General features: G+C 42.8%; 1 protein-coding gene across 9 annotated transcripts in view; it reads left to right on the top strand.

The window, feature by feature from the left end:
- COL15A1 (collagen type XV alpha 1 chain) overlaps window positions 1-25,335 on the top strand; it is a 282,092-nt gene extending 256,757 nt beyond the window's left edge. For 8 of the 9 annotated variants that reach the window (XM_073332560.1, XM_073332562.1, XM_073332555.1 and 5 more), the window contains 10 exons: window positions 5,921-5,970; window positions 8,353-8,472; window positions 11,518-11,662; window positions 16,760-16,824; window positions 19,325-19,453; window positions 19,627-19,686; window positions 21,179-21,238; window positions 22,259-22,444; window positions 24,553-24,668; window positions 25,055-25,335. In XM_073332560.1, coding sequence (XP_073188661.1) covers window positions 5,921-5,970; window positions 8,353-8,472; window positions 11,518-11,662; window positions 16,760-16,824; window positions 19,325-19,453; window positions 19,627-19,686; window positions 21,179-21,238; window positions 22,259-22,444; window positions 24,553-24,668; window positions 25,055-25,271 — 1,148 coding nt within the window. In that variant the 3' untranslated portion in view covers window positions 25,272-25,335. The remainder of the gene's footprint in view (window positions 1-5,920; window positions 5,971-8,352; window positions 8,473-11,517; window positions 11,663-16,759; window positions 16,825-19,324; window positions 19,454-19,626; window positions 19,687-21,178; window positions 21,239-22,258; window positions 22,445-24,552; window positions 24,669-25,054) is intronic. The other variant, XM_073332554.1, reaches the window with a different exon arrangement.
- The last annotated feature ends 607 nt before the right edge of the window (window positions 25,336-25,942 follow it).

Raw genomic sequence — 25,942 nt, 5'->3', positions numbered from 1 at the left:
TGGAGCCTGCTCAGCTCACCACTGCTGTTGTGAGCATTGTGTGCATTATCCTGCAGTAGGTGCAGAACCTGCAAAAGCAGGCGAGGAGGCGACAACAGCGCAATCACGATAGCGATGAGGACATGGACACAGACTTCACTCAAAGCATGGGCCCTGGCAATTTGGTGGTAATGGGGCAGGTTCATGCCATGGAATGCCAATTCTGGGCCTGGGAAACAATCACAGACTGGTGGGACCGCATAGTGTTGCAGGTCTGGGATGATTCCCAGTGGCTGCGAAACTTTTGCACGTGTAACAGCACTTTCATGGAACTTTCTGACTTGCTTTCCCCTGCCCTGAAGCACAAGAATACCAAGATAAGAGCAGCCCTCACAGTTGAGAAGCGAGTGGCAATACCCTCTGGAAGCTTGAAACGCCAGACAGCTACCAGTCAGTTGGTAATCAATTTGGAGTGGGTAAATCTACTGTGGGGGCTGCTGTGATCCAAGCAGCCAGCACAATCACTGAGCTGCTGGTATCAAGGGTAGTGACTCTGGAAAATGTGCAAGTCATAGTGACTGGCTTTGCTGCAATGGGGTTCCCTAACTGTGGTGGGGCGATAGACGGAATGCATATCCCTATCTTGGGACCGGACCACCTTGACAGCCAGTAGATAAACCGCAAGGGGTACTTTTCAATGGTGCTGCAAGCACTGGTGGATCACAACGGATGTTTCACCGACATCAACGTGCGATGGCCGAGAAAGGTGCACGACGCTCGCATCTTCAGGAACTCTGGTCTGTTTGAACAGCTGCAGGAAGGAACTTACTTCCCAGATGAGAAAATTACCATTGGGGATGTTGAAATGCCTATAGTTATCCTTGGGAACCCAGCCTACCCCTTAATGCCATGGCTCATGAAGCCATACACAGGCACCCTGGAGCAGTTCAACTATAGGCTGAGCAAGTGCGGAATGGTGGTAGAATGTGCATTTGGACATTTAAAAGCTCGCTGGTGCAGTTTACTGACTAGGTTAGACCTCAGCAAAACCAATATTCCCATTGTTATTGCTGCTTGCTGTGTGCTCCACAATATCTGTGAGAGTAAGGGGGAGATGTTTATGGCGGGGTGGAATGTTGAGGCAAATCATCTGGAGGCCGATTATACACAGCCAGACATCAGGGGGATTAGAAGAGCACAGCTGGGCACCCTGCGCATCAAAGAAGCTTTGAAAACCAGTTTCATGACTGGCCAGGCTACGGTGTGACAGTTCTGTTTGTTTCTCCTTGATGAAAACCTGCCCCCTTGGTTGACTCTACTTCCTGGTAAGCCAACCTCCCCCTTTCGATCACCGCTTTCAGAGACAATAAAGTCATTGTTTCAAAATTATGCATTCTTTATTAATTCATCCCGCAAATAGGAGGAAAACTCGCAAGGTAGCCAAGGTGGGATGGGTGAGGAGGGAAGCACTGGGTGGAGTGGTGGATGAGGGGAGGACAAGGCCACACTACAGTTCAAAACTTATTGAATGCCAGCCTTTTGTTGCTAGGGCAATCCTCTGGGGTGGAGTGGCTGGGTGCCCGTAGCCTCCCCCCCCCTCGCATTCTTGGGCATCTGGGTGAGGAGGATATGGAACTTGGGGAGGAGGGCAGGCAGTTATACAGGGGCTGCAGTGGTGGTCTGTGCTTCTGCTTTCCTGTAGCTCCACCAGACACCTTAGCATGTCAGTTTGCTCCCCCATTAGGCTCAGCATTGCATCCAGTTGGGGGACCAAACTGGAGCGTGTCAGTTTGCTCCCCCATTATGCTCAGCATTGCATCCTCTCAGCATGCTCCTCCCTCCTCTCATCGCATTCATTTAACGCTTTCCTGGACTCTGCCATTGTTTGCTTCCATGCATTCTGCTGAGCTCTTTCAGTGCAGGAGGACTGCATGAGCTCTGAGAACATGTCATCGTGAATGTGGATTTTTTTGCCTTCTAATCTGCGCTAGCCTCTGGCACAAAGATGGTATGGGGAGCGTAGAAACATTTGCCACTGCGGGAGGAAAAAAAGGGAGCATAGTGTTTAAAAAGTTACATTTTAGAGAACAAAGGGAAGACTATTTCACACTGAATCAAGCGATTCACATTTTAATAGCACATGTGCTTCACGCTCCCCCCACGACCACCGTGTGGCTAGTATCAGGGAAGATCCCTCTCAGCCAAACGTGAACAGCTCAGCATGAACGAGCCTCCCCCCACCGTGTGGCAAAGGCTTTTAGAGTACCTCAGGAGACCATCATGGAGATGTCCCTGGAGGATTTCCGCTCCATCCCCAGACACATTAAGAGATTTTTCCAGTAGCTATACTGGCCACAAATGCATCCTAAATCTTCAGGGCAAATTAATCATTAAACACACTTGCTTTTAAACCCTGTATTATATTTACAAAAGTACATTCACCAGAGGTGCCTTCTCCGGCTTCATGATCCAGGAGCCCGCCTTGGGAGGGTATTGGCTCCAGGGTGATGAACGTTCCTGGCTGCTAGGGAGAAGGGATTTCCGCTTGCCTGCTGTGCGCTATCCTCAACCACCTCCTCCTCCTCCTCCTCCTCTTCCTCATCCCTGTTTCTTGAGACTCCCCCGTTGCAGGTGTCCACAGACAGTGGTGGGGTAGTGGTAGGGGCCCTCCCTAGAATTGCATACAGCTCATCATAAAAGCGGCAGGTCTGGGGCTCTGACCCAGAGCAACCATTTGCGTCCTTTGTTTTTTGGTAGGCTTGCCTCAGCTCCTTAACTTTCATGTGGCACTGCTGTGTGTCCCTATTGTAGCCTCTGTCCATCATGTCCTTGGAGATTTTGGCAAATATATTGGCATTTCGTCTTTTGGAACGGAGTTCTGCCTGCATGGATTCTTCTCCCCATACAGTGATCAAATCCAGTACCTCCTGTTCGGTAAATGCTGAAGCTCTTTTGCGATTCTGGGACTCCGTGGTCACCTGTGCTGATCAGCTCACCACGTTGGCCAAACAGGAAATGAAATTCAAACGTTCCCAGGGCTTTTCATGTCTACCTTGCCAGTGCATCTGAGTTAAAAGTGCTGTCCAGAGCGGTCACAATGGAGCACTCTGGGGTAGCTCCCAGAGGCCAATACCATTGAATTGCATCCACACTACCCCAAATTTGACCCAGTGAGGTTGATTTTAGCACTAAACCCCTTGCCGGGGCGGAGTACAGAAATCAATTTTAAGAGCCCTTTAAGTCGACAAAACCGGCTTGGTCGTGTGGATGGGTTCAGGGTTAAATCGACCTAACGCTGCTAAATTTGACCTAAACTCGTAGTGTAGACCAGGGCTAAGAGTGATGATGGTGGAAGTCGTGCTGTGAGTTAGCTCAGTTGCAGCACAGAGAATTTTCAAAGCTGTAGCAATGGCACAGACAATTGTAGCTCTTCCACTGTAGCATCTTCAGAGCTCCAATCATGACAAGCGCACGGTGAATCATGGCTTTGTTTGCTCAGAAATGTTGTGAAAAAAATTCTGTCTAACTTAATCCAATCGATTTTGTTTGTGAATTCCAGTCTGGCTGCCTTCATACTTGCAGATACGTGTTTGGAGGGGACAAAAGCTACATCTGTATGATATGAATGAATTTACAAAAAACAACAAGACTGACAGATTTATTTCGCCATAAGCTTTCGTGGGTAAAAAACCCACTTCTTTTTTCACTTCTGTTTTCACTCCATGCATCTGAAGAAGTGGGTGTGACGGGTTGGATCACAGAAAACCCTTGGGAACTGTGAACTGATGTGCTGAGACTACCCCTGAGCATGTTTCCCCTGGTAGCTTGGAACTTCAGTGCCCTGCCTGGTTTGAGCCAAACCCACTAGTCTGCTGCAAACCCAGACCCAGGTCTGAACTACATCCCCCAATAGCTGCAGGCTTAACTGAAAACAGCTTAAGAAGTGTTCCTGTCTCCAGCACTCAGATGCCCAGCTCCCAGTGGGGTCCAAACCCCAAATAAATCCGTTTTAGCCTGTATAAAGCTTATACAGGATAAACTCATAAATTGTTTGCCCTCTATAACACTGTTAGAGAGATATGCACAGCTGTTTGCTCCCCCCGCCCCAGGTATTAGTACATACTCTGGGTTAATTAATAAGTAAAAAGTGATTTTATTAAATACAAGAAGTAGGATTTAAGTGGTTCCAAGTAATAACAGACAGAACAAAGTGAATTACCAAGTAAAATAAAATAAAACACCCAAGCCTATGCCTAATGCAGTAAGAAGCTGAATACAGATAAAATCTCACCCTCAGAGATGTTCCAATAAGCCTCTTTTACAGACTAGCCTCCTTCAAGTCTGGGTCCAGCAATCACTCACACACCCGTGGTTACTGTTCTTTGTTCCAGTGTCTTTCAGATAGCCTCTCCACCCCCAAAGGATATCTCTTGAGCCAGCTGAAGACAAAGTGGAGGGGTTTCCAGGGGTTTAAATAGACTTCCTCTTGTGGGTGGACACCCCCTGTGTAGAATCCCAGCTACAAGGTGGAGTTTTGGAGTCACATGGGCAAGTCACATGTCCACGCATGACTCAGTTCCTTACAAGTGGCAGCTATTGTTTACATGCTACATTGAACATCCTCAGGTAGACTTCTCATGTGGATTGGAGTCTTTCAAGATCCATTGTCAGTTAAGTCTTTCTTGACTGGGCACTTAATTTGCACATTCCTTTCTCAAGAAGCTGACCAAATGCTTTATGAAGGCTACTTAAACTCAAACAAGTACACAGCCAATATTCATAACTTTGAATACAAAAATGACACATGCATAAAAATAGGATGAATATATTCAATAGATCATAATCTTTGCAGAGATATGTTACACGGCATATGTAGCATAAAACATATTCTAATTACATCATTATACATTCATAAGCATATTTCCATAAAGCATTATGGGGTGCAATATCACAGTGGGTCTTTTACCCACAAAAGTTTATGCCCAAATAAATCTGTTAGTCTTTAAGGTGCCACTGGACTCCTCATTATTTTTGTGGATACAGGCTAACACAGCTACCCCTCTGATACATGAATGAATTTGACTTTGTCTCACTGAAATTCCAGATGTGCTGTGGAACCCAATAGCTCTCATCGTGCCTGATCCAAAGCCCACAGAAGTCTATGGGAGCCTTTCAATTTACTTCAGTGGACTTTGTGTCGGTCCCCTGAGTGTTAAAATCAAGCAGAGTATTGATTTTGTATTCAGTGTATGTTTAGCAGAGAACATTAGTGCTTCCTCATTGGAAAACAAGGTGCCAGCTTCCCTCACATGAGTAGTTATTAAGCCTTTTCTCAAAAGAGATCCGGAGAGGTACTTTTACTGCGTTTTTGAAGTGCAGTATATTTTAATTTATGAATGAATAACTAGATGGTGCCATATTTTCCATTAGGATTTGATTGAATACACTTCACTGCAATTTATTTGAATTCAAATAATCTTCTAAACTGTTAGCCCTAATTTAAACTGATTACAATACATCAGGGAATTCTAAGTATCTCTTTGAGACAAGTCCATCATGTTGCTGTTGAGCACTGTAAAAAAAAGTTATTTCTCAAACCTACACAAAAACAGCAGAGCGAGAGCATGAAAAACAAAATACTGACTCTGTAGCCCCAGGTTATCTAACCATCACCAGAGCATAAACACAATCCCACTGACACCAGCCCATCAAAGATGCTGGCATACAGACCATATGTTAGCTTTTGCTACAGTAAAACAGAGAGGAAACAAATGTTTGCTGCATTAAAAAGGTCAAGATGATTATGTAGAAGAGTTATATTTTAAACTTCTAGAATAATACAGATAATGGCCTTCTAAAATGGAAATTATGGATAATTTAGCCCATCTAAATGGAAAGTACAGATGATTTTTGCACTAAAATAATGTATTTGATTTTTCAGGTCCTCCTCTGCCTTCACCATATTTCAACCACTTTGTTAATAGCATGAAGGTAATTACTTCCCATTTGTATCTTAAGGCTGAACGGAACTTTTAACCCTATATTTTAACATGCATTAAATATAAGACAAATATTTACATATAAGGTGGAATACACACAATAATTGATTTATACCAGAAATTACAAATTGATGTATTATGCAATTATTCAGATTAATAGGTGAATAAACAAGTTATCATATACTATATAATATACTATATGTAAACAAAGGACGTTACTAACATACAAAATATTATCTAGGTTTTACTACTAAGTATTTTCTTTTCACAAATTGTATTAAAATGAATCATACTTTGTCATTATCTACTTTAAATCTCCTCTATATTTCTCAAACTCTTTCATACCAACAATGGAGTGAGAGAACTTTTGCTTTCAAAAAGACTGTTGGAGCAAATTTAGCTACATTTAATACATGAACAATCAGTTTTTGTACAGACTTCCCGTTATTCCTTCTCCCAGACTAGCTGACGGTTTTCTCTGTGGGATAGGAGAAGTACTAGGAAAAGTCAATGCTGATAATTCTGTGTTGTCTCTTCTTCCATCCTACCTCCTTCCCTTTCTCTCCCCCCATAGGCAGTAACCTTGCTGTTCTACACACCTTCAAATATCTGCTCTACTTTTGTGAAATTTGAAGTCTTCTTTTTCAGTGACTGCAGGAAAGGGGATGGAGCCAGTACAAATCATTTTACAGACTTAATGAAATAAAGGATCTGTTGGGAGCCAATAGTTCTATCTCCCTTTATTTGTTCTCCAAAATGGCTAATTTAAGAAAAACCATCTGACCCAGACAGCCCTGTTTCAGAAGTCGTCTGTCCTCCCACTATGGATTACTTTGTGTTGGAATTGAATATGAATGGAATATTAATTTTAAATGCTTTTATTTTGCTCTAACTGAATTAGAGCTATTATATCCTGTCTTGTATCAAAATAAGATTTCTAGTGTAATGTAAACAGAATATTGCATAGTGATATCTCCAGAAGACATTAAATCAAAATGTTATGTAATGGTATAACCAAACCCCTTGAAAGATTGTTTATCAGATTTTCTTCCTGCTCAACCATTTATATTTTTGTTGGTGTAATGTGTAGCCTGCATCAACTCAAAGAGAGAAATTTTCCCCTTGGATAGGATGTGGTTTATTTGATTTAACAGAATAATATCTCCACCTTAAACAGATGCTTTCATCTATAAAGTGCTGTTTTGGCATTTGTCCCCCCATCTACAGAATGAGATGCCATACAGCAAGCTTTACAACTCTATTTACCAGGAAGCAAGAGGGAAAATCTGTCAATCACAAAAGCTATACAGAACCAGGCTCCTCACCCCTCTTCTTGAGTCTGTTTTGCCACCTGTCCTGGGATTGAGTAATTCTTGCTCAGTCTTCTGCTGCTTCTATTTACAATCTTGTTTCTCAGAAGGAAGAAATAAGAGGAGGGTAGAGAGAAAACAAGCATCTTACAGAACTACAGAAAGAAAATAATGAGAGACTGGAACTTCTATTGATGTGGTTCTTATGCAGCAGGCCAGGGAGAACAACAACTCTGTATTTCAAGACTCCTCTTCTCATTCCTTCTCTCAGACTCACTGATGATATTCTCTGTAGGATGGGAGAAGAGAAGTACAAGAGAAAATCACGTGCCAATATTTTGTGTGTCATCTTTTCTCCCATCCTACCTCCTTCACTTTCTCTCTACCCATCTACAGTAATCCTTGCTTTCCTACACATCTTTAAATATCAGCTCTGTTTTTGTGACATCTGTAGTCTGCTTTTTCAGGGACCGAAGGAAAGGGGGTGGAGCCCGGCTCTTTGCACCTCCTGTGACTTTTGCCTCCAGCTTTCTGGTGAAAAGAAAAGGAGTACTTGTGGCACCTTAGAGACTAACCAATTTATAGAGCATAAGCTTTCGTGAGCTACAGCTCACTTCATCGGATGCATCCGATGAAGTGAGGTGTAGCTCACGAAAGCTTCTGCTCAAATAAATTGGTTAGTCTCTAAGGTGCCACAAGTACTCCTTTTCTTTTTGCGAATACAGACTAACACGGCTGTTACTCTGCAAGCTTTCTGATGGATGAAGGTATAATTGCAGTATGGAATCCTGTTTTGGAGGATAGCAGAAGGAGAACTACAATAAACACAATTTTCTCTACCTAATTTTCTCCTCTCTCCGTGGGAGAAGTCCTGCCCTTGCAGGCAGCATAGGGAAATAAATTATTTGTTTCTTTTATATGTCATTGGGGAAAGGAGTGATATCAAAAAGCAGGTTTTAAGATCACTGTATCCTGTATTGAGATTTTTAGTGTAAATTTACGGGATCAATGTCTGGTTCCAATCCTGTTTCAACTTAATTTTTTTAAATGCTTTCTCTTCTAAGGGTGAGAAAGGAGACAATGGAGAAACTGGCTTCAAAGGGGAAAAAGGTGAACCAAGTGGAGGATTTTTTATGTCAGGGCCTCCTGGACCCGCTGGACCTCCTGGAAGACCAGGACTAGTTGTAAGTGGTGTGGTCTCTCTTGCAATAGAAATGTACTTGGGCATTTTCTCATTCCAGTAAGAACTAAATAAACACAAAAAACAAACAAGGGAAATGTGGTCTACATGAAATTACTATAAGATGGGTGCACGACTAGTTGAAAGAATGTACTCAGAGTAATTATCAATGGTCCACTGTCAACCTGGGAGGGCCTGTCTAATGGGATCCCACAGGAGTCCGTCCTGAGTCCAGTACTATTCAATATTTTCATTAATAACTTGGATAATGGAGTGGAGAGTATGTTTATAAAATTTGTGGATAACACCAAGCTGGAAGGGGTTGCAAGCACTTTGGTGGAAAGGATTAGAATTCAAAATGACCTTGCTAAATTGGAGAATTGATCTGACTTCAACAAGATGACATTTTAAAAAAAGACAGTGCAAAGTACTCCACTTAGGAAGGAAACATCCAGTGCACAACTACAAAATGAAGAATAATTGGCTCGGTGGTAGTACTGCTGAAAAGGATCTTAGGGTTATAGTGGATCACAGGCTGAATATGAGTCAACAATATGATGCAGTTACAGAAAAGGTTAATATTCTAGATGTATTAAGAGGAGCACTGTATGTAAGACATACTCAACCCCCAAACCCATTCTCCTGCTGGTAATAGCTTATCTAAAGTGATCACTCTCCTTACAATGTGTATGATAATCAAGGTGGGCCATTTCCAGCACAAATCCAGGGTTTAACAAGAATGTCTGAGGAACAGTGGGGGGAGGAAAGGAATAAACAAGGGGAAATAGGTTACTTTTTATAATGAATCAACCATTCCCAGTCTCTATTCAAGCCTAAGTTAATTGTATCCAATTTGCAAATTAATTCCAATTCAGCAGTCTCTTTGGAGTCTGTTTTCAAAGTTTTTTTGTTGAAGGATAGTCACTTTGAGATCAGAAATTGAGTGAAATTGAGGGAGAGGGGAGAAAACCTGAATTTGTGCTGGAAATGGCCCACCTTGATTATCATACACATTGTAAGGAGAGTGATCACTTTAGATAAGCTATTACCAGCAGGAGAGTGGGGTGGGGGCAGAGAAAACCTTTTGTAGTGATAAACACCCATTTTTTCATGGTCTGTGTGTATAAAAACATCTTCTGTATTTTCCACAGTATGCATCCGATGAAGTGAGCTGTAGCTCACGAAAGCTTATGCTCAAATAAATTGGTTAGTCTCTAAGGTGCCACAAGTACTCCTTTTCTTTTTGCAAATACAGACTAACACGGCTGTTACTCTGAAACCTTTCATTACACTGTATGAATTTACAATGACTCTTTTGGGCACAGTGACCAATAAAGGGTAAGAAAATAAAAATATATAGTAATCTGCCAGTGGCAGCATTCCCAGCAGAAGTCCTTCAGCTTTGGAGCTGGTCAGAGAGAGCCTTTGTTACATACTGCAAGATCTACTTGTTTGTTCAGGTTTTTCGTTGAAAGATGGCTGGGGGAGTGTTTTGTTTGGAAGCTGTCGTTCTAGGTTGTAAAATCACACTATACCATGTGTGATTTTATATTTCTGTACATATGCCTAAATGTGTATAGCTATGTGTATTTTAGAAGTTTAAAAATAAAGACAAATGAAATTAGTATGACTTGCACATAGGATTTATTCACAATGTTAAATATACACATTTTAATATCATGTGTGGTAATTAAGTTGCCAAGAAAAACAGATTTAACATTTTGCTCTGTTGCCTGAATTAGCTACATCAATAAGTAGATTCATAATACCAATAACACAAATTAAGATACCTATGATGTTACTGGCTATATCCTCATAAAGGTCAAAATAATCAGTACAGAAATTATATAGTGTCCGTATTGAAAAATGTTTACCATCTAGTTAACTAACATTTTCTAACATAACTAACATCCAGTGCTCCAAAACATTAATGAAAAATCCCATATGTATCAGTCTGAACAGTTCCTATAAAATTCAGCTGCTTAGTAATCTGTCTAGTTTTTTATCCTGTGTTAATCACCATAAAAATCAGCTTTAGAAGCAGTTTTGCTAATCCCTGGGAAACTAGCTAATCCCCAGGTGGATGGCACCTGTTAATTGGCTAATGTATGGGGTTTGCTAGGTTCCATTTGTGATGACTGTGCCAGAAAAGAAGGAAGGTCGGTGGCAACTGGGAAGTAGTGCAAGGATAGGACCCTTGCCTGCAGTGAGTCCTGAATTATCCCACTTGACTCTACTGGGAACTGCCCTCTCTGCACCAGTCTGTTGTCTGGCAGAGAAATGTTTTGCCTGAAGAACAGCAGAGACTGGGTGACACATCAACTGCAGCAGACAATGACCGGGCATTTTAGACACATGGCCCCGACCCGTTCCATATATGCAGGCTGGCCTGAAGGGTGTGATCGGAGGGGGCTGAAGATACATGGGGATCATGAAGCTCCCTGCCAAATTACAGGGTTCCCTATTCTGGCACTCATAAATTGGGAGGCTAGGTAGATAGGGTCTGTTTTTTTTTAAAAGAAGGGAGAGGGCAAGGTGAGAAATGGGGTAGAAGGCTGGGATATTGTTGCAATGCGGGAGGCACTCAGGATGAGTCATGAATCCTTGGGGCTAAAACCTTCTCACAGGCATCATGAGACAATCTTGACACCATTTTAAGTATATCAAACATGGAGTGACCTTAGTTGTGCACTGGAGGTTCAGGTGCATGGTGAATAGTGTACAGCATTAGGGGGGAAATCAGACACTCGGAGCAGATCCAAACTCCTGGATCAAGATTTTCAGAAAGCGTTGCAAAAATTAGGCTCTAAATCCATAGTTTAGGCTCCTAAATAGTAAGATTTTCATTTTCTGTTGTCTTCAGTGAGAACTTCTGAGTGCTTGGCATTTCTGAAAATCAGAACTACCGACTAAATTACACCCAAATATGAGTTTGGGAGGCTAACTTCAGGATCTCGCTATTGAGATCAGGATTCTTAAGTCATTGCTCACTCAGGCTGCTGCATGTGTATCATTTTTGTGTTTAAACAATAGTCTCCTGCCTTGACAGGGGCCAAAGGGGGATTCGATTGTTGGGCCAAGAGGCCCCCCTGGGTTACCTGGCCTACCTGGATCTCCAGGGTATGGAATAGTTGGACCTCCCGGCCCACCAGGCCCTCCTGGACCCCCAGGACCCCCAGCGATATATGGCTCAGGTGAGGGAGCTCTGAACCTGCTTTTTCCTCTGTGTGTGTGTGTGTGTGGTGTGTGTGCGTGTGTGTGCCTGCATCCCATCTTAGCCAGCCACAGTCTCCCCCAGCCTACCCTGTCCCCATCCCACCCATCTGCCTACCCTGTCCCTGTAACCCCATCTGCTGTTCAACAGAATTATCAGACACAGATAAAGACAACTTGTTGGGGAAGAGTCAACACAGTTTTTGTAAAGAAAAGCCCTGCCTCCCTAATCTGTTAAAATTATCTGCAGGAGTCAACAAGCATGTAGATAAGGATGATCCCCTTGGTATTATGTACTTGGATTTTCAGAAAGCCTTTGACAAGGTCCTGCACCCCAGGCTCTTAAGAAAATTAAGTAGCCATGAGATAAGAGGGAAGGTCCTCTCATGGATCATTAACTGGTTGAGAGATAAGAAACAAAGGGTGGAAATAAATGGTCAGTTTTCACAATGGAGAGAGGTGAATGGTGGGGTCACTAAGGAGCTGTACTGGGCGGTACAGAGGGATCTCTCAAACCTGGGTGACTGGGCAGCAAAATGGCAGAGGAATGTCAACATTTAAAGTGCAAAGTAATGCGCACTGGGAAAAAATAATCCCAACTATACCTATACAATGATGGGTTCTAAAGCAGCTGTTACCACCCAAGAAAGAGATCTTGGAGTCACCCTGGATCGTTCTCTGTGCATAGCAGCAGTCAAAAAGACTATCTGCATTTTAGGAACTATAAGGAAAGGGATAAAAAATAAGACAGAAAAAATCATAATGCCACTATATAAATCCATGATATGCCCATACCTTGGATATTGTGTACAGTTCTGGTCACCGCATCTCAAAAAGGATATGCTGGAACTGGAAAAGGTTCAGAGAAAGGCAAAGGGTAATCATGGGGATGGAACAACTTGAGTCTGAGGAGGGACTAAAAAATGAGGGCTGTTCAGTTTAGGAAAGAGACAACGAAAGGGCGGTATGATGGAAGTCTATAAAATCATGCATGGTATGGAAACGTCAATAGCAAAGTGTTATTTACCTTTTCACACGTACAAAAACTAGGGGTCACCAACTGAAATTAATAGCCAGCAGATTTAATACAAACAAGGGGAAGTACTTTTTCACGCAATGCACAACTAATGTGGAACTCCTTGCCATGGGATGTTGTGATGGCCAAGGTATAACTGGGTTAAAAAAAGAACTGGTTAGGTTCATGCAGGGTAGGTCCATCAACGGCTATTATCCAAGATGATCAGGGATACAGCCCCATGCTCAGGGCCACCCTAAACCTCTGGTTACCAAAAAATGGGAGTGGAAGACATGAGTGGATTACTCCATAATTGCTCCGTTCTGTGCACTCCCCCTGAAGCTCTGGTACAGGCCACTGTCAGAGACAGGATGTTGGGTCATGGTCTGACCCAGCATGGAAGCTCTTACATTCTTCTGCATTTGAGACAGGCTGCTTCCTTCTCCTCCACTCTGCCTGAGCTCCAACAGGGGGAGGGTGACATGGAGAGCACAGCAGAGCGGGTCACTCTGCTCTCCATTCCACTGCCTGGTTCCGTAGCAGCTCCCAGCAGCCAGGCTTACATACGTTTTCCGGGGGAACTTCAGGGAAATTCTGCTCAGTCCAGGGCTGGAGCATAGTCAGCTAGTTTTATACTGTCAGGGCATGCTCAGTGGAAATGGAGTATTTGGGGAATTTTTTGTCAAACATCTACTGGAAACTTTCGTAGGCTTTGTAAGATGGCAAATTTTCACAGAGCCAGAAAAAGGTACATCTCTGATACCAGGATGAAGCCTTCTGCCAAATTTAAAGTTCCAGCTCATAAGCATGGAGGCACTACAGTTTCTGAGCAAATCAGTTGTAAGAATTTTTTAACATAGGCAAAACCCAAACATTTTCAGTTTTCACACCTTTGTTGAGTTTGAGTGTACTAGATTAGCACAGGGACAAAATGTGGCCCTTATATTCACACATGAGGGAGGAGTTTTGTAAACCACTTAAGACTGCAGCTCTGTAACTCCAAACTTGCGGAAGTACTTCCTTAGGGGTTTTATTGCCTGAATGTTGAGAATGCACTGCTGTAACCAAGTGTGATGGTTCGGGGCTGGTTGAACTTTTGACCCTTCTAAAGTGTCTTTGAATGTACAGAGGACAGTCTGCTTGCTTACATCTATTCTGGGGTGGTATCCTGCCATTCTGCCAAACTTGGTCCTGTACCGTGTTCACTGACTATGACTCCTCAGCAGGCCTGACTGGGCTTGAGTCCTGCCATTCTTCTCTTTCAGAGCTGTAACTAGTGTGTGAATATGAGCCAAACCAGCCTTTTAAACCACCAAGCATTGTTTAGTCTCAACAGGTGGAACACAGCATAACAAGAGCAAAGGGTTAGTAACACAACAACCAGCCTCCACACATATCTTTCTTACCCAAAGCTTATGTAGGCCTAACTTATCCAGACAACCCAGCATCTGGGGGCTGGGATTCACCCCTTTTCCTCTCGTCTCTCACCCCTTCTTCAGAGGCAGACCTTTTACTGAACCTGGTCACGCCAATTTACGCAGCCCAGCAGGGAATCAGGGATAGACTTCCAAGCAGTTGGCTCTCTGAATTGCAATATAGCTGTCTGTAGATGGGTGGCTATCAGAAGTGTTTGTCTGCTTTCCTGTCTGAATTAACCCTTAGTAAGATAGCAAATACTATATCAAACACCCCGAGATAAACAATATTCATAAAATATTACAGGCAGCTACCATGTCCTCCACATCACGCACTTTTCAAAATTGCTTAAGACCCAGTCAAACTAAACAAAACGTTCCAGACAATTGTTCGGTGTGTTCCATCCCTAGACTGTTCTGCCACTGACCTCAGTCTACCTCCTACGCATCCTCTTCTTTGCTTTATTAAGCAAACTGATGTATGTCCGTTTAGTAAATCTGAATGGAGCCCAGCCATGAGTTTGTCTCCTTTCAGTTAGGCTCCTGGTTAGCTGTGTCAAAATCCCCACATTCTGTAGTGTGGGAGACAGAAAAGTCTGAACTACTGAATGCTGGCTTTGAATCAAGCCTCCATCCCCTGCCACAGGCACATAACAGCTGGTCTAAAAAGATACCCACAAGTGCACCAGAATGATGACTCTGTAGTTTGTAAAGATGGTTCCAAGGTTACATGAGATTTAATGAAAAACATATTTTGGAAATGTTAATGGCACTCAACTGCAACAGGGGATGCTTTGTTCTTCCATTAACACACCATCATCACATGCCACCATACACTAATAAAACAAGCTCTGGAGCATGTTAATGCACTGGTGATATGGCTTTCTGAATCTTAGGCAGTTTTTTTAAACTACCTTTTAAAAATGTTTTTATGATGTTACATTTAGCACAAACTAGTTCAGACTGGATGGATACAAGAATAGAGTAGAAACAAGACATTAATGACTTTAATATATATTTGTAATTTTTAACTTCTTTTCTTGATTAACTTATACCTCTCTTCCTTCACTGTGGGCCTGATCCCTGTCCCACTGAAGTCAGCAGAAGCAGGATTGGGCTCTTTCCTCTGTGCCTTTTCTTTTGTTCTTCCTCCAATATAATAGCAGAGACACTCAGTAAACCTTCCTGGGGGCTGTGGATGAACAAACAGGAGTGGGACATTGTGTTAAGTGCTGCCACCCACCCTCACCAGATCTTCTCAAAGAGACAATCGTCAGAGAAAATTATTGCATGACGTTTCTCCTTCAGCTTGTAAACACCATGTGCCGACATTGTGCACGTTACATACGTTTGCAGAGTTGCCAGCATTTGGAAAAAAAATGCAAGCTACAGATTTCCAAATAAGCTGGGGCAGGGTATCTGGGAGCTGCTGCTGGTCTTTGTATGCATTCTGAGAAGTGCTGAGAACATAAGTGAAATTGTCACCAGAGTGCCTGGGAGTGCCAGGCTTCCAGACACTCAGATTAATCTGGAAAACTGTCCCTTGACTATAAAAGTTACTCCTTCCCACCTCATTCCATCCCTCCGCATAATTGTGCTCCCCACTACACCACTTATCCTCCCCACTTTTCCCTCCCCACATCACTCCTATCATGCTCTCCCTTGGTCCCCCTCAACCTTTCTTTGTCCTTTCTCTCTCACTTGTTTTATCCTTTCCAAGGAGGCTCCTACCTCTGACTATAGGATCTTTTTAATACTGTGGTTTGTGACCATCCTAGATCATGGATTCTCCAGTTCAGACACCTTCATCTCAGCTTCAGTGGATGGAGCTGCCTTGAGCTCCCACTGGGAACCACTGACACACAGCCCACAGGGATTATTTGTAGCCTTCCAAATCTCTGAGCAACTTCAAACAACCACTAATATATGATCAACCTGCCAGAGAAATATTTCCTCCTTTCTCTCTTACATGTGGAATTGTCACTCCACAATACACTGGCCCAAGGCTCAGGGTGAACAAATCTCAGTTCTGGAATAGTGACAAGTTTAAGACTTCTCACAACCCAACAATATTAGAAATGAAGGTTCATATCATTGTAAAAGAGATTCCCAGCTCTCCCATAGGTGGTACCAGTTTCTTCTAAACATTAAAAGTAATGAGATAGGTGACCTTGAAGCTGTGAACCTTTTTTGTAAAGAAAAGTTATTTTAGGTTATTTTTAGGGGATTTTATGATCCCTTGCAGATTGAACAGAGGATAACTGAGTCCTTGAGTCTGCGAACACAAACCTGCTTAGCTTCAAGCATGGAAGTAGTCTCACTGGTTTAAATATTAGTCTCATGCTTAAAGTTAAACACGTGCAGAAGAGCTTGCAGGAGCACACAATCAGAGAAAGGATGACTTAGATGACTATCCATCCAGATGAAAGGATACAAGAAAAATAGTCCCAAAATCATTGCAAATAGATTTTCTGTAGCTTGTGAGAACACACTCACTCAGGACGTCGGTGCATGTGAGTACTGTAGTTGTCACAAACTCATGCCAATAAAACCTTTATCCTACACAACATTATCAAGTATTTCCTCTCACCTTCTCAAGCTCTTTCTCTCAAAAAAGAGACATGAAGTATATTTTTGTTTTATTTTAGCAGCTGCAGTTCCAGGGCCACCAGGTCCTCCCGGGGAGCCAGGGTTACCAGGAACCAGGAACCTGGTAAGAGAAGAAAACTTAAGTTTGCCATTTTCAGAGCATGAGTCAATTCCCATGAATGTCAATGGAAACACTCCATTAAAAGGCCACTACTGCATCACTTCCCTTCTCTATATAATAAGTTTTCAGAAAAAGCTCAGTTTGGTGGCTTATTAGTAGCATCTTATGCAAATAATTCAAAAGGATGAATAGGATTCTAAATAAGTGGAGGTGCTGCATGTTGCAGATACAAATCAGTACCTCTGAAGGAGTATGCAAAATGACAACATGTTATGTGATTGGAATAAATAATACCGAGTCCAGTCCTTCTTCCAAGGAAACTAGATACCCAAGAAGAATAAAACCCGGTAATTCCGGTCAATATTTTCAACAGACTTTGCTCCTAAGACAAAAGCTTCAAGTATTGTCCCTGTAGGTGCTCCACTTTAGGTGTGCATGTGTCCCCTGTGCCTTTGATCAGAGACTTCTGATAACAATGCTCAGTCACGTCCCAGCTGTCCTCATGCCCTGACCGAGGGTATATAGGACAGCAATAGACAAACCACCCACCATTCCTTCTCAATGGCCTCAGCCTGAGATGGAGCATCTTGCAGTGCTTAATTCTTTGCTAGTCTGCCTTGAGAGCAAGATTTTCCTCTAGTAATTAGTTAGGTATCTAGCATCCTTTGTTTTATTTTGGTTAGTTTTGTGGGGATTTCTTTTGGAGAGACCTTTCATCTTTCCCACCTCACCTCCCTGAGACATTACTCCTTTCTTCAAAAGAAGTTATTTTTCATCCTTGGGTTATGTGTGGATCTCCAAGTTATAAGCACTGCCTAACTTGCCAGAAGTCTATCCCAGTTAGTGACAGCCACTCTAGCTACCTCCACTGTTTAAAGGACATTCCTAGGATTTGCTCAGGTTCAACACTAGATCTACAAGGAGTGTCCCATCAATCTCTGCAGCCCACTCAGGAGAAGTCTGTGGGGGACACCTGTAAGACTTCTCAAAAGAGGAGCTCTGGATCCCTCAGAGAAGTCAGTGCTAGGAAGCCCACCTCTGAGACCTGCCACTTTGGAGACCTCGCATCCTAAAAAGTGTAATGTTGAGGCACCTTGATCTCCCAGTACCATAGGTACTATGAAAGTGTTCAGTATCTAAGCCAGACTCATACCATCCAAGCAGGATTGCACCTCTGGAGACTCTAAGCATTCTGCATCAACTAGACCAGTACCAACTTCAGTGTTGATAACTCCTGCAGTGCCAGTAGTTCCCCAAACTGCACAGCGCCAGACAGTACCTTTGAAATTGAGGTCATTCTTAGTGCCACCTGCCTCCAGCTTTGAAGCCCATTTAGGTAACTGCACAGCTTCCTCTGGTACTGCAGAAGTTCAGATTCTCTAAGGACTTGGTCATTTCAGACACACCAGAGACACCTCTACTGATGGGTGCTGAAAGATGCTTGGTACCTTGCTGGTACCACACCATTCCCTGGCACAGACACACGCTCCGGTACCCTCTTGAATGGACAGACTCCCAGTCTCAATTCCACCAGCTTCCCCCATCTGGACAACAATGAGGGCAGCTCCTGTGACTTTGGTTCAAGGTTCACTCAATTACCAGCCCAAAGCTGCGTCTCTCAACACCCTCTATAACGGAATCCTCAAGACACAGATGTACACGGGATGCCCCAGGCTCCCCCTGGTATGAGTATTCATCGGTGCCCCATCCCTCCCCATATGGACCTCCCCACTGGTCATTCTGGGTTGTATGGGCTGCATATAGGGAACAATTCTCCAGAGCTTCTAGCTAAACTCACAGGAAGTGTCAGGGGCAACACCCTCCTACTCATTCAGCTTTTCCATGTCATTCGCCTCCCCAGGAGGAATCTTTTGAGTATCCGGAGAGAAGGGCTGTTGAGGAATCTTTGCTTTAGACTAATAGCTCTTCTCCTCACCTGATGAGGCAGTGATGCCTCTTCTCCCTCCTCCATACACAGATGATTTAAAACAATTTCTGGATCTCATGAGAAGAATTGCAGGTTGTCCCCAGATCCCACTGAAGGAGGTTCAGGAGACTCGACACAGATTGATTGACATCCTCCATACTGCCTCCTCTGGTAGTATAGCCCTGCCTATAAACAAGGCTCTGTTTGAACTGCAAATTTGGCAGACTCCTGCTACCATAACCCCCTCCCTGCAAGAGAGCAGATAAGAAGTACTATGTTCCTGCTAAGGGGTCAGAGTTCCTATTTTCACACCCAACCCCAAACTCCTTCATCGTTGATGCAGTCAATGAATGTAACAGGCAACTACCAGTCCAGAACCACCTTTCATGATAAGGGCCAAAAGAAGTGGATGCCACATAAACAAAATTGGGTGAAATGAGCTAATACAGGCTTTATAAATATTTACTGTACAGAAAGTCTATTTTCATTTCTATGACTACTTCTGCTAATTTCCAGTTCAAAGAAAGACTTAATTTTATCTGCAATTTCTGATTCTGTTTCCTTGTTATTTGACAGGTTACAACATTCAGAAATATTGACAGCATGTTGCAAAAGGTTCATTTAGTGGCAGAAGGTACATTAATCTACCTGAGTGAAAGTAGCGAGGTGTTTATCCGTGTTCGAGGAGGATGGAGAAGATTGCAGGTATTACTGCATCATGTAGCCTGCTTTTCAGCTCTTCTCCTTCAATTGTTTTGTTGTAAATATTCTTTAAGGGGAGAGTGTGGGTACTAAGATTATCCTTTGGCACGGTTTAAAAAAATATAATTCATTCATGTATATGTTTTTGTTTGTCTCTTCATTTTGTGTTCTTCCAGCTTGGGGAATTAATTCCCATCCCAGCTGACAGCCCTCCACCTCCGGCAATTTCAGGCTATGTAAGTGCAAAACTGTTTGTGGCTTGTGAAAAATTGCATCAAAATATTATAAATGGGGAAAATGTTTTGCAGATAGGCTCCCTCTCAACAGGATTTTTCTCTACTGTGGGTGGCCTGTCAGCTCTGTGCACTTGTCACATCACTACGTTCAGCTTCCTAATTCGTTCTTACTAGCCATTGGCCAGCATATTTCTGTTATTTCATGAGGCTCTGCACACTGCAGAAATAAAACAGCCTCTCCAGAGCAGTGTACAAAAAGTCAGTGCTCTGTTTTATAATACTGAAATAAGTCCTATTGAGTCCAGAGTTTCTTCCAAAGAAACAGAGTACATAAGTAGATTAAAGTCCTGAACCTTGGGACCATATCATCATCAGTGGCTTGGCTACTGAGAGTAAGGGTATGGAAATCTTGTATTTACACCCCACCTGTAACTTATACCACCATTTACATTGTCACTGGTGAATGTGGGCCAAGGTATTTGCCTAGGCCTATTCTAAAACCTGCCTTATTTATTTATACAGCACTCCATTGTGCTGGGCATCTTACAAACATTCAGGAAGATGTGATCCTTGGCCCAAAGAATCCACAATGTAAAATAGACAAAAATAAAGGGGAGGAGGAGGGAGATACAATGTGCAAGGAGAGTGATTAGGCTGGTGATAGACTCACCTCTTATCTTTCATATTAGCTGATTGTGTAATTATAAGGTAAGCATGGAATGAGAGAGCATGCCAGGAGAGGAAGGAAAGGAGAATGGAGAAGGACTGTGAGGAAGAGGGGTGGGAGGAAGTCGAAGCCAATAGCCAATCAGCAAATGGGGAAAAATGTCCTGAGCTCAGATTGTAAAAGGCAGCCTGCAGACTTTCCAGATCATGTTAAATTTTTCCGTAAGAGTGGTCCTCAGCTGGAGCTCTCTCTGCCCCACCACTGCTACTCCCATGGCTCCTGGGGAAGACCTGCTGTTCCTGGGGCTGGCTAGACCTACCTCTCTGCTTCCCACAACCATGTGTTTGGGGAATGGGAGGGCTGCTGAGGCCTAGTGAGGTCTACCTCCTCTAGTGTGCTGGATTTTCTGTCTTGTCTCACTCTGTTTTTCATTTTTAATCCATCCCAACCATGTTGTCTTCATACTCAGCACTGTCTGTTGCTGTGCATACATTCAAGTGCCTTCTGGCATTGATGCAGTCTTAGGCAGATTAGTGTTAGTATTGTAGACCCACATTCAGGAAAGCATCCCTATTCAAGACAGCATGTAAGTACATGCTTGAGTGACTTTCTAAATCAGGACCTTAGTGTGTCTGGATTTAAAGTTTGGGGATGTTATACTCAGAGTTATATAACTTCATATTCTATGTGGGTTAATTCTTATTTCACTACAAAAGAATTCTGCAGTATTCCCAACAAGAAGCTGGAGTAAGAAAGTTGTTTTTTTTCCCATGATTTGAGCATTGTATTTTAACTCTGATTTATTTCTGTATGTTGAACTAATAGGGATTTCAGTCTCTTCCAGCACTAAGACCAGTTTCAACTATTAATCATGGAAAACCAACAGTAAGTAGAAGAATTACATTAGAGGCACTATTACAGCTGTATACCTGAGATTTGGGCTTAAAGCCGGGATTAAACCTTTGTTTGAATTTTTAAACGTACCCCCTCTGAATTTATAGCAATTACTCTGAGAATTTTCAAGTACGTCTTCTAGTTAGTTTAGAAGCTATGAAAAATTTTAAATATCTTCTTTCAGAATTGTTTTTGTTATTCTAACCTTTCTTCGTGTCCTCTAGCAAATACATTCCTGATTTCTGAGCTATGAATATGGACTCACTTCTATACTGTAACAAAATCTAGGGCACAGGCTATGTTTAAAGTTCATTAATGTTGATTTTTATTAACATTAATATGTTTAACATATTTTAGTCATAGCTGTTCCTATTTTTGCCATGAGGACTATTGGTGGATGTTAGTTGTTAAATGGGTGTTTCAGAATCTAAACTTTCCTCTATAAAAATTGTTTAAATATTTAGATAAAGTCAAGATAACAGAATTACTGCATCTGAAAGAATAACATGTGATCAGAGTTCAGGTTCTTATACTGTGATTAAAAAAATGCTTTTCTTTGTGGTTGATTACAATGAATTTTTGTGTCCATTGCTTGGCTTTGTCCTTAACTGTATTTATTTCCTTGTAAGTGTTTGGGTTTTATAAACAATGTGACAGTACTGTGTATAGCAAATCTTAACTGTTGTTTAAAAATGAAGTTTTTAGGTTTTGAAATGATTTTATGGTTGTCTAACTATTTGAAGATCACATATTGCTAGTGTGGGCTGGCCTGTGGCTCATCAAGCTGAACATGACTTCTTTAAGAAGTGTGATGTAATGGTGGCAAATATACCTTCATCGCAAAAGGTTAATCTAAATAGTCTTCTTTGTAATGTACTATTATGCTCAGCTATTTGTCTTTCTGCTTTTCTCAAGGGCACATTTTCCTTATCAGGGAGGAGGCGGATTAATTACTTAATAGATGTTATAACTTAAACCTGAAATCAGTGTGGGTTTTTCCTTGTTTTCCAGCTGCATTTGGTGGCTTTGAACTTGCCATTTTCTGGTGCCATGCGAGCTGATTATCAATGCTTTCAACAAGCCCGAGCAGCTGGTTTAATGTCAACATACAGAGCTTTCCTGTCATCCCATTTGCAAGATCTGTCTACAGTTGTGAGAAAATCAGACAGATACAATCTACCAATAGTTAATCTTAAGGTAAAAATAAATGCTTTATTTGCTGTATAAAGGTGGTCTCCAGCGATCCAAAAATCTTGGAAGCTAACTGAGGTAACAGACTTTTTTTTGCTTGCTTCTTGGCTCTGAGCTGTTTGGTCAAAGTGTCTTATAAAGAAAAAGCCTCGTTTTTCCCATCTGTATCCTTATGATAAGCGTAGCTATGCAATGTCTCACACTTAGGCTATAAGCAGCTGCATCTTCAGAGTTTCTTTTTCAACACTATAAGGCTAATGGTAGAAACAAAGCAATGAGAATGTTTGGCTTACAGTGAACTGATACCAAGGCAATGGTATAGTATGTAACTTGTTAGATGTTTCTCTTTCAATAATCCTGTTTTGGAAACAGCCTTAGAATTCTTACCCCCAAGGCGAGTCTGTTTCTCAAGGCCATATGCTAGCCTATGCTTTCTAGTCTGCCTGCAGAGCTTAATAGACTAAGGTGACCACATGTCCCATCTTTAGTGATAGTGGGCCATATTCACCTCTTTAGCAATAGTTAAACTGGATTTATACCACGGTAACTGAGAAGAATCTCCTTTTTTCTAGAATCTGAGTCATTTTGTGGCATCTTACACATACACACGCACACCAAAGCACAGCTCTGAAATACTGTCTGGCTCCCAGCACTAGCTAACAGCCCAAGTGACTTGCAAGAGTGATACCTGACCTCCCAGCTCTCAGAAGGTTGGAGGGTCCCATTCCGAAACCCCATGCGATTCAGAACTCTGGGAGGAGACGTCTCCAAAATACAAATAGATCCTGTTGTGATTGGGATGAGAAATGAATACTCAAAGGCAGTTCAAAAATACCATCAGCTTGTATTACAATTAACCAGTTGTAATGACCCTAGCACAATTTTGGTTTGACCAGAATCTGCATTAACCATTACAAATTGTTTTCAGCTTTCTCTTCAGGAAGAAGTCAGATTTTATTAGGAATGTGATAATTTTCAAATAACCTTTTGTACCATCACAGGGATGAGGGAAATTAATCCCCCCCCGCTCCTCTGACTTTGCCTACTACAGTTGCAGCTCTTTAACTCCACTTGTCTAGTTTAGTCATTCCAGCTATAAGAAAAATGATTGTCCTGCAGACACAGACACAGGTGCACTCAGCATGAGATCAAGGCAGGAGGGTAGCAAAAAGAGTAGAGCAGAGAGGGGAGGTATGCAGGAACTAACGTGTACAAGACCTTTCAAACAAGAAGCTTTACATTTGGTGAAGGAGAGAGAAGAGTCGAAAGTTACTCTGAGATTGTGAGCTAAGGAGGACGGGAGAGGTGTCGATGGTAAAGGAAAAGGGTTGGAATGTGAGTCAGACAGAGACAACTGTGAAAGGAAAGAGAGAGGCCTGGGACAGAGAGGTCGAGCTGAGAGCTAGCGGTATAAGGGTGGTAGTTTGAAATGAGGTCTCCTAGGAATAAAGTGTAGAGATTAGCATGAAAGATCATGCTGATGGCATCGTGAGTAAGGCTACGATTCAGTCACGGCAGTCACGGATTCCGTGACTTTACCAGACCTCCATGACATCTAGGGCATCAGGACGAGGAGGAGGGACACTGTGCCAAAGCCCTGCAACTGGTGCTGGCTGGAACCAGGACCATGCGGCCCCAGCCCCCTGCTTCCTCTGGGGGACCGCAGCCGGGGTCAGGAGCAGCAGCTGGGACCATGCACCCCATCGCTGTGTCCTCCGGGGCTTGGTGGGGGCTGCAGACGGGGCCACGTGCCCCAGCCTGTGGGGGCTGCACACCCCTGTCCCGCAGCTGGGAGAGCTCTGGAGCAGGGGCTGTGTGCTCCCTGCGGCTGTGCCCCCGAAGTCGGGGCTCAGCCTGTCAGTCCCCCCTCTGGGACTCCATTCCTTCCCTCTACCTAGCCCTGCCCCTGGTTATTTGTAGTAAAGTCACGGACAAGTCACAGGCTCAGTGAATTTTTGTTTACTGCCCGTGACCTGTTCGTAACCATGAAAAAATCTTAGCCTTAATCATGTGTATTTTGAGAAGTAGAAGAGATTTTGGATTTATAGACTACCTGTAGCATTTCATAATATGATAAAAACCTTGGTAAAAGATGGTGTTTAAAATTTCAACAGGGAGAAATACTCTTCAACAACTGGGAGTCTGTGTTTACTGGCAGCGGGGGACAGTTCAACATCCAGATTCCAATATACTCCTTTGATGGAAGAAATGTCATGACAGATCCATCTTGGTGAGTTCACACTGTATTTTCTGTATTACATGAAATGTAGTTTTATTAACTGGTAAGCATCAAAATTCCCTGGGCTGCTAGAAATGTGACAAAGGTTAACTGCCCCCTTCTCCTCTCATCCTTTCCGTTCCTTCTCCTCTATTCCCCTCTTCTCCCATTCCCACTCTCCTCTTGAGAGAAAAAGAGGGAATGGAATACCTCTGATGTCCCAATTTCCTCTCTTCCCATCCATATCTGTGGCCTCGCTTTGCTTTCTACACTCTGATTGCTTCAAGTGAATTTACAGCAGGGGTGCAGAGACACAGGCTGTTAAAGATTTAGGCATAAGATTTAATGTACAGATAAAGGATTGTTTCAGGAAAATAACTTTAAACGTTGCTGTTTAGGCCACAAAAAATCATATGGCACGGGTCAACTGCAAACGGGATCCGGCTAGTTCGCAACTACTGTGAAGCTTGGCGGACAGCTGACATGGCAGTTATGGGACAAGCATCACCACTGACCTCTGGGAAACTTCTGGAGCAAAAGCCTTTCAGCTGCAGCAATAAGTTTATTGTTCTGTGCATTGAAAACAGTTTCATAGCCGATATCCGAAGAAAATAATTCATCTGTTGCACGTAGAAAACATTTGAATTTTATTTCATAAAACATTGACACTGAAATTTAATTTTAATGGTGTAAATATTCTATTTTTTTATTGCACATTTACAAATAAAACCAAAGAGAGCATACCTCAAGACAGAATATTCCGGCAGGGTGGAATTCAGGCCTGGTTTAGAGGGCTGGCAGATGGCCTTTGGTATGGGGAGTCAGCAGGCTGCATGGGGAGTCAGCAGGCTGAGCAACCATGCAGATGTGCCCGTTAATCCCTGGTGTGCTGTGGATCTGGTCTCCATGTTGGCCTAGGCGGGGCTGGGGCTGGGGCTGAAGATGACTTTGGGGACGGGCCAAGTGTGATCTGAGAGCAAGACCAAGGGAAGGCCCACAAATCCATGTTTGTTCAGATCTGGTGGCTCTGGTACCACAATCAAACAACACAAAAGGGCTGCTACTGCTACTCCAGCCCATAGCAGCCCTCCACCCTGGCTGTAGATTGTAGGGGATGAATTTCATCTCCCCTTAGTCCCTCTTTCCACCTGAATACTCAGATCAGGATTATTTAAAAAAAATGAGACCCTAAAGTTATGCTCCTAAATTCTGTAGTGCTGGGAGTTTTGACGGAACTGGCTGCCCCATTTCAGTGGAAGCTAGCTATGAGCCTGACAGCCTGACTT

Source organism: Lepidochelys kempii, chromosome 2 (assembly GCF_965140265.1).
Source record: "Lepidochelys kempii isolate rLepKem1 chromosome 2, rLepKem1.hap2, whole genome shotgun sequence".
Lineage (NCBI taxonomy): Eukaryota > Metazoa > Chordata > Testudines > Cheloniidae > Lepidochelys > Lepidochelys kempii.
The sequence above is the reverse complement of the archived record's forward strand: the minus strand, read 5'-3'. Positions and strand labels throughout refer to the sequence as shown.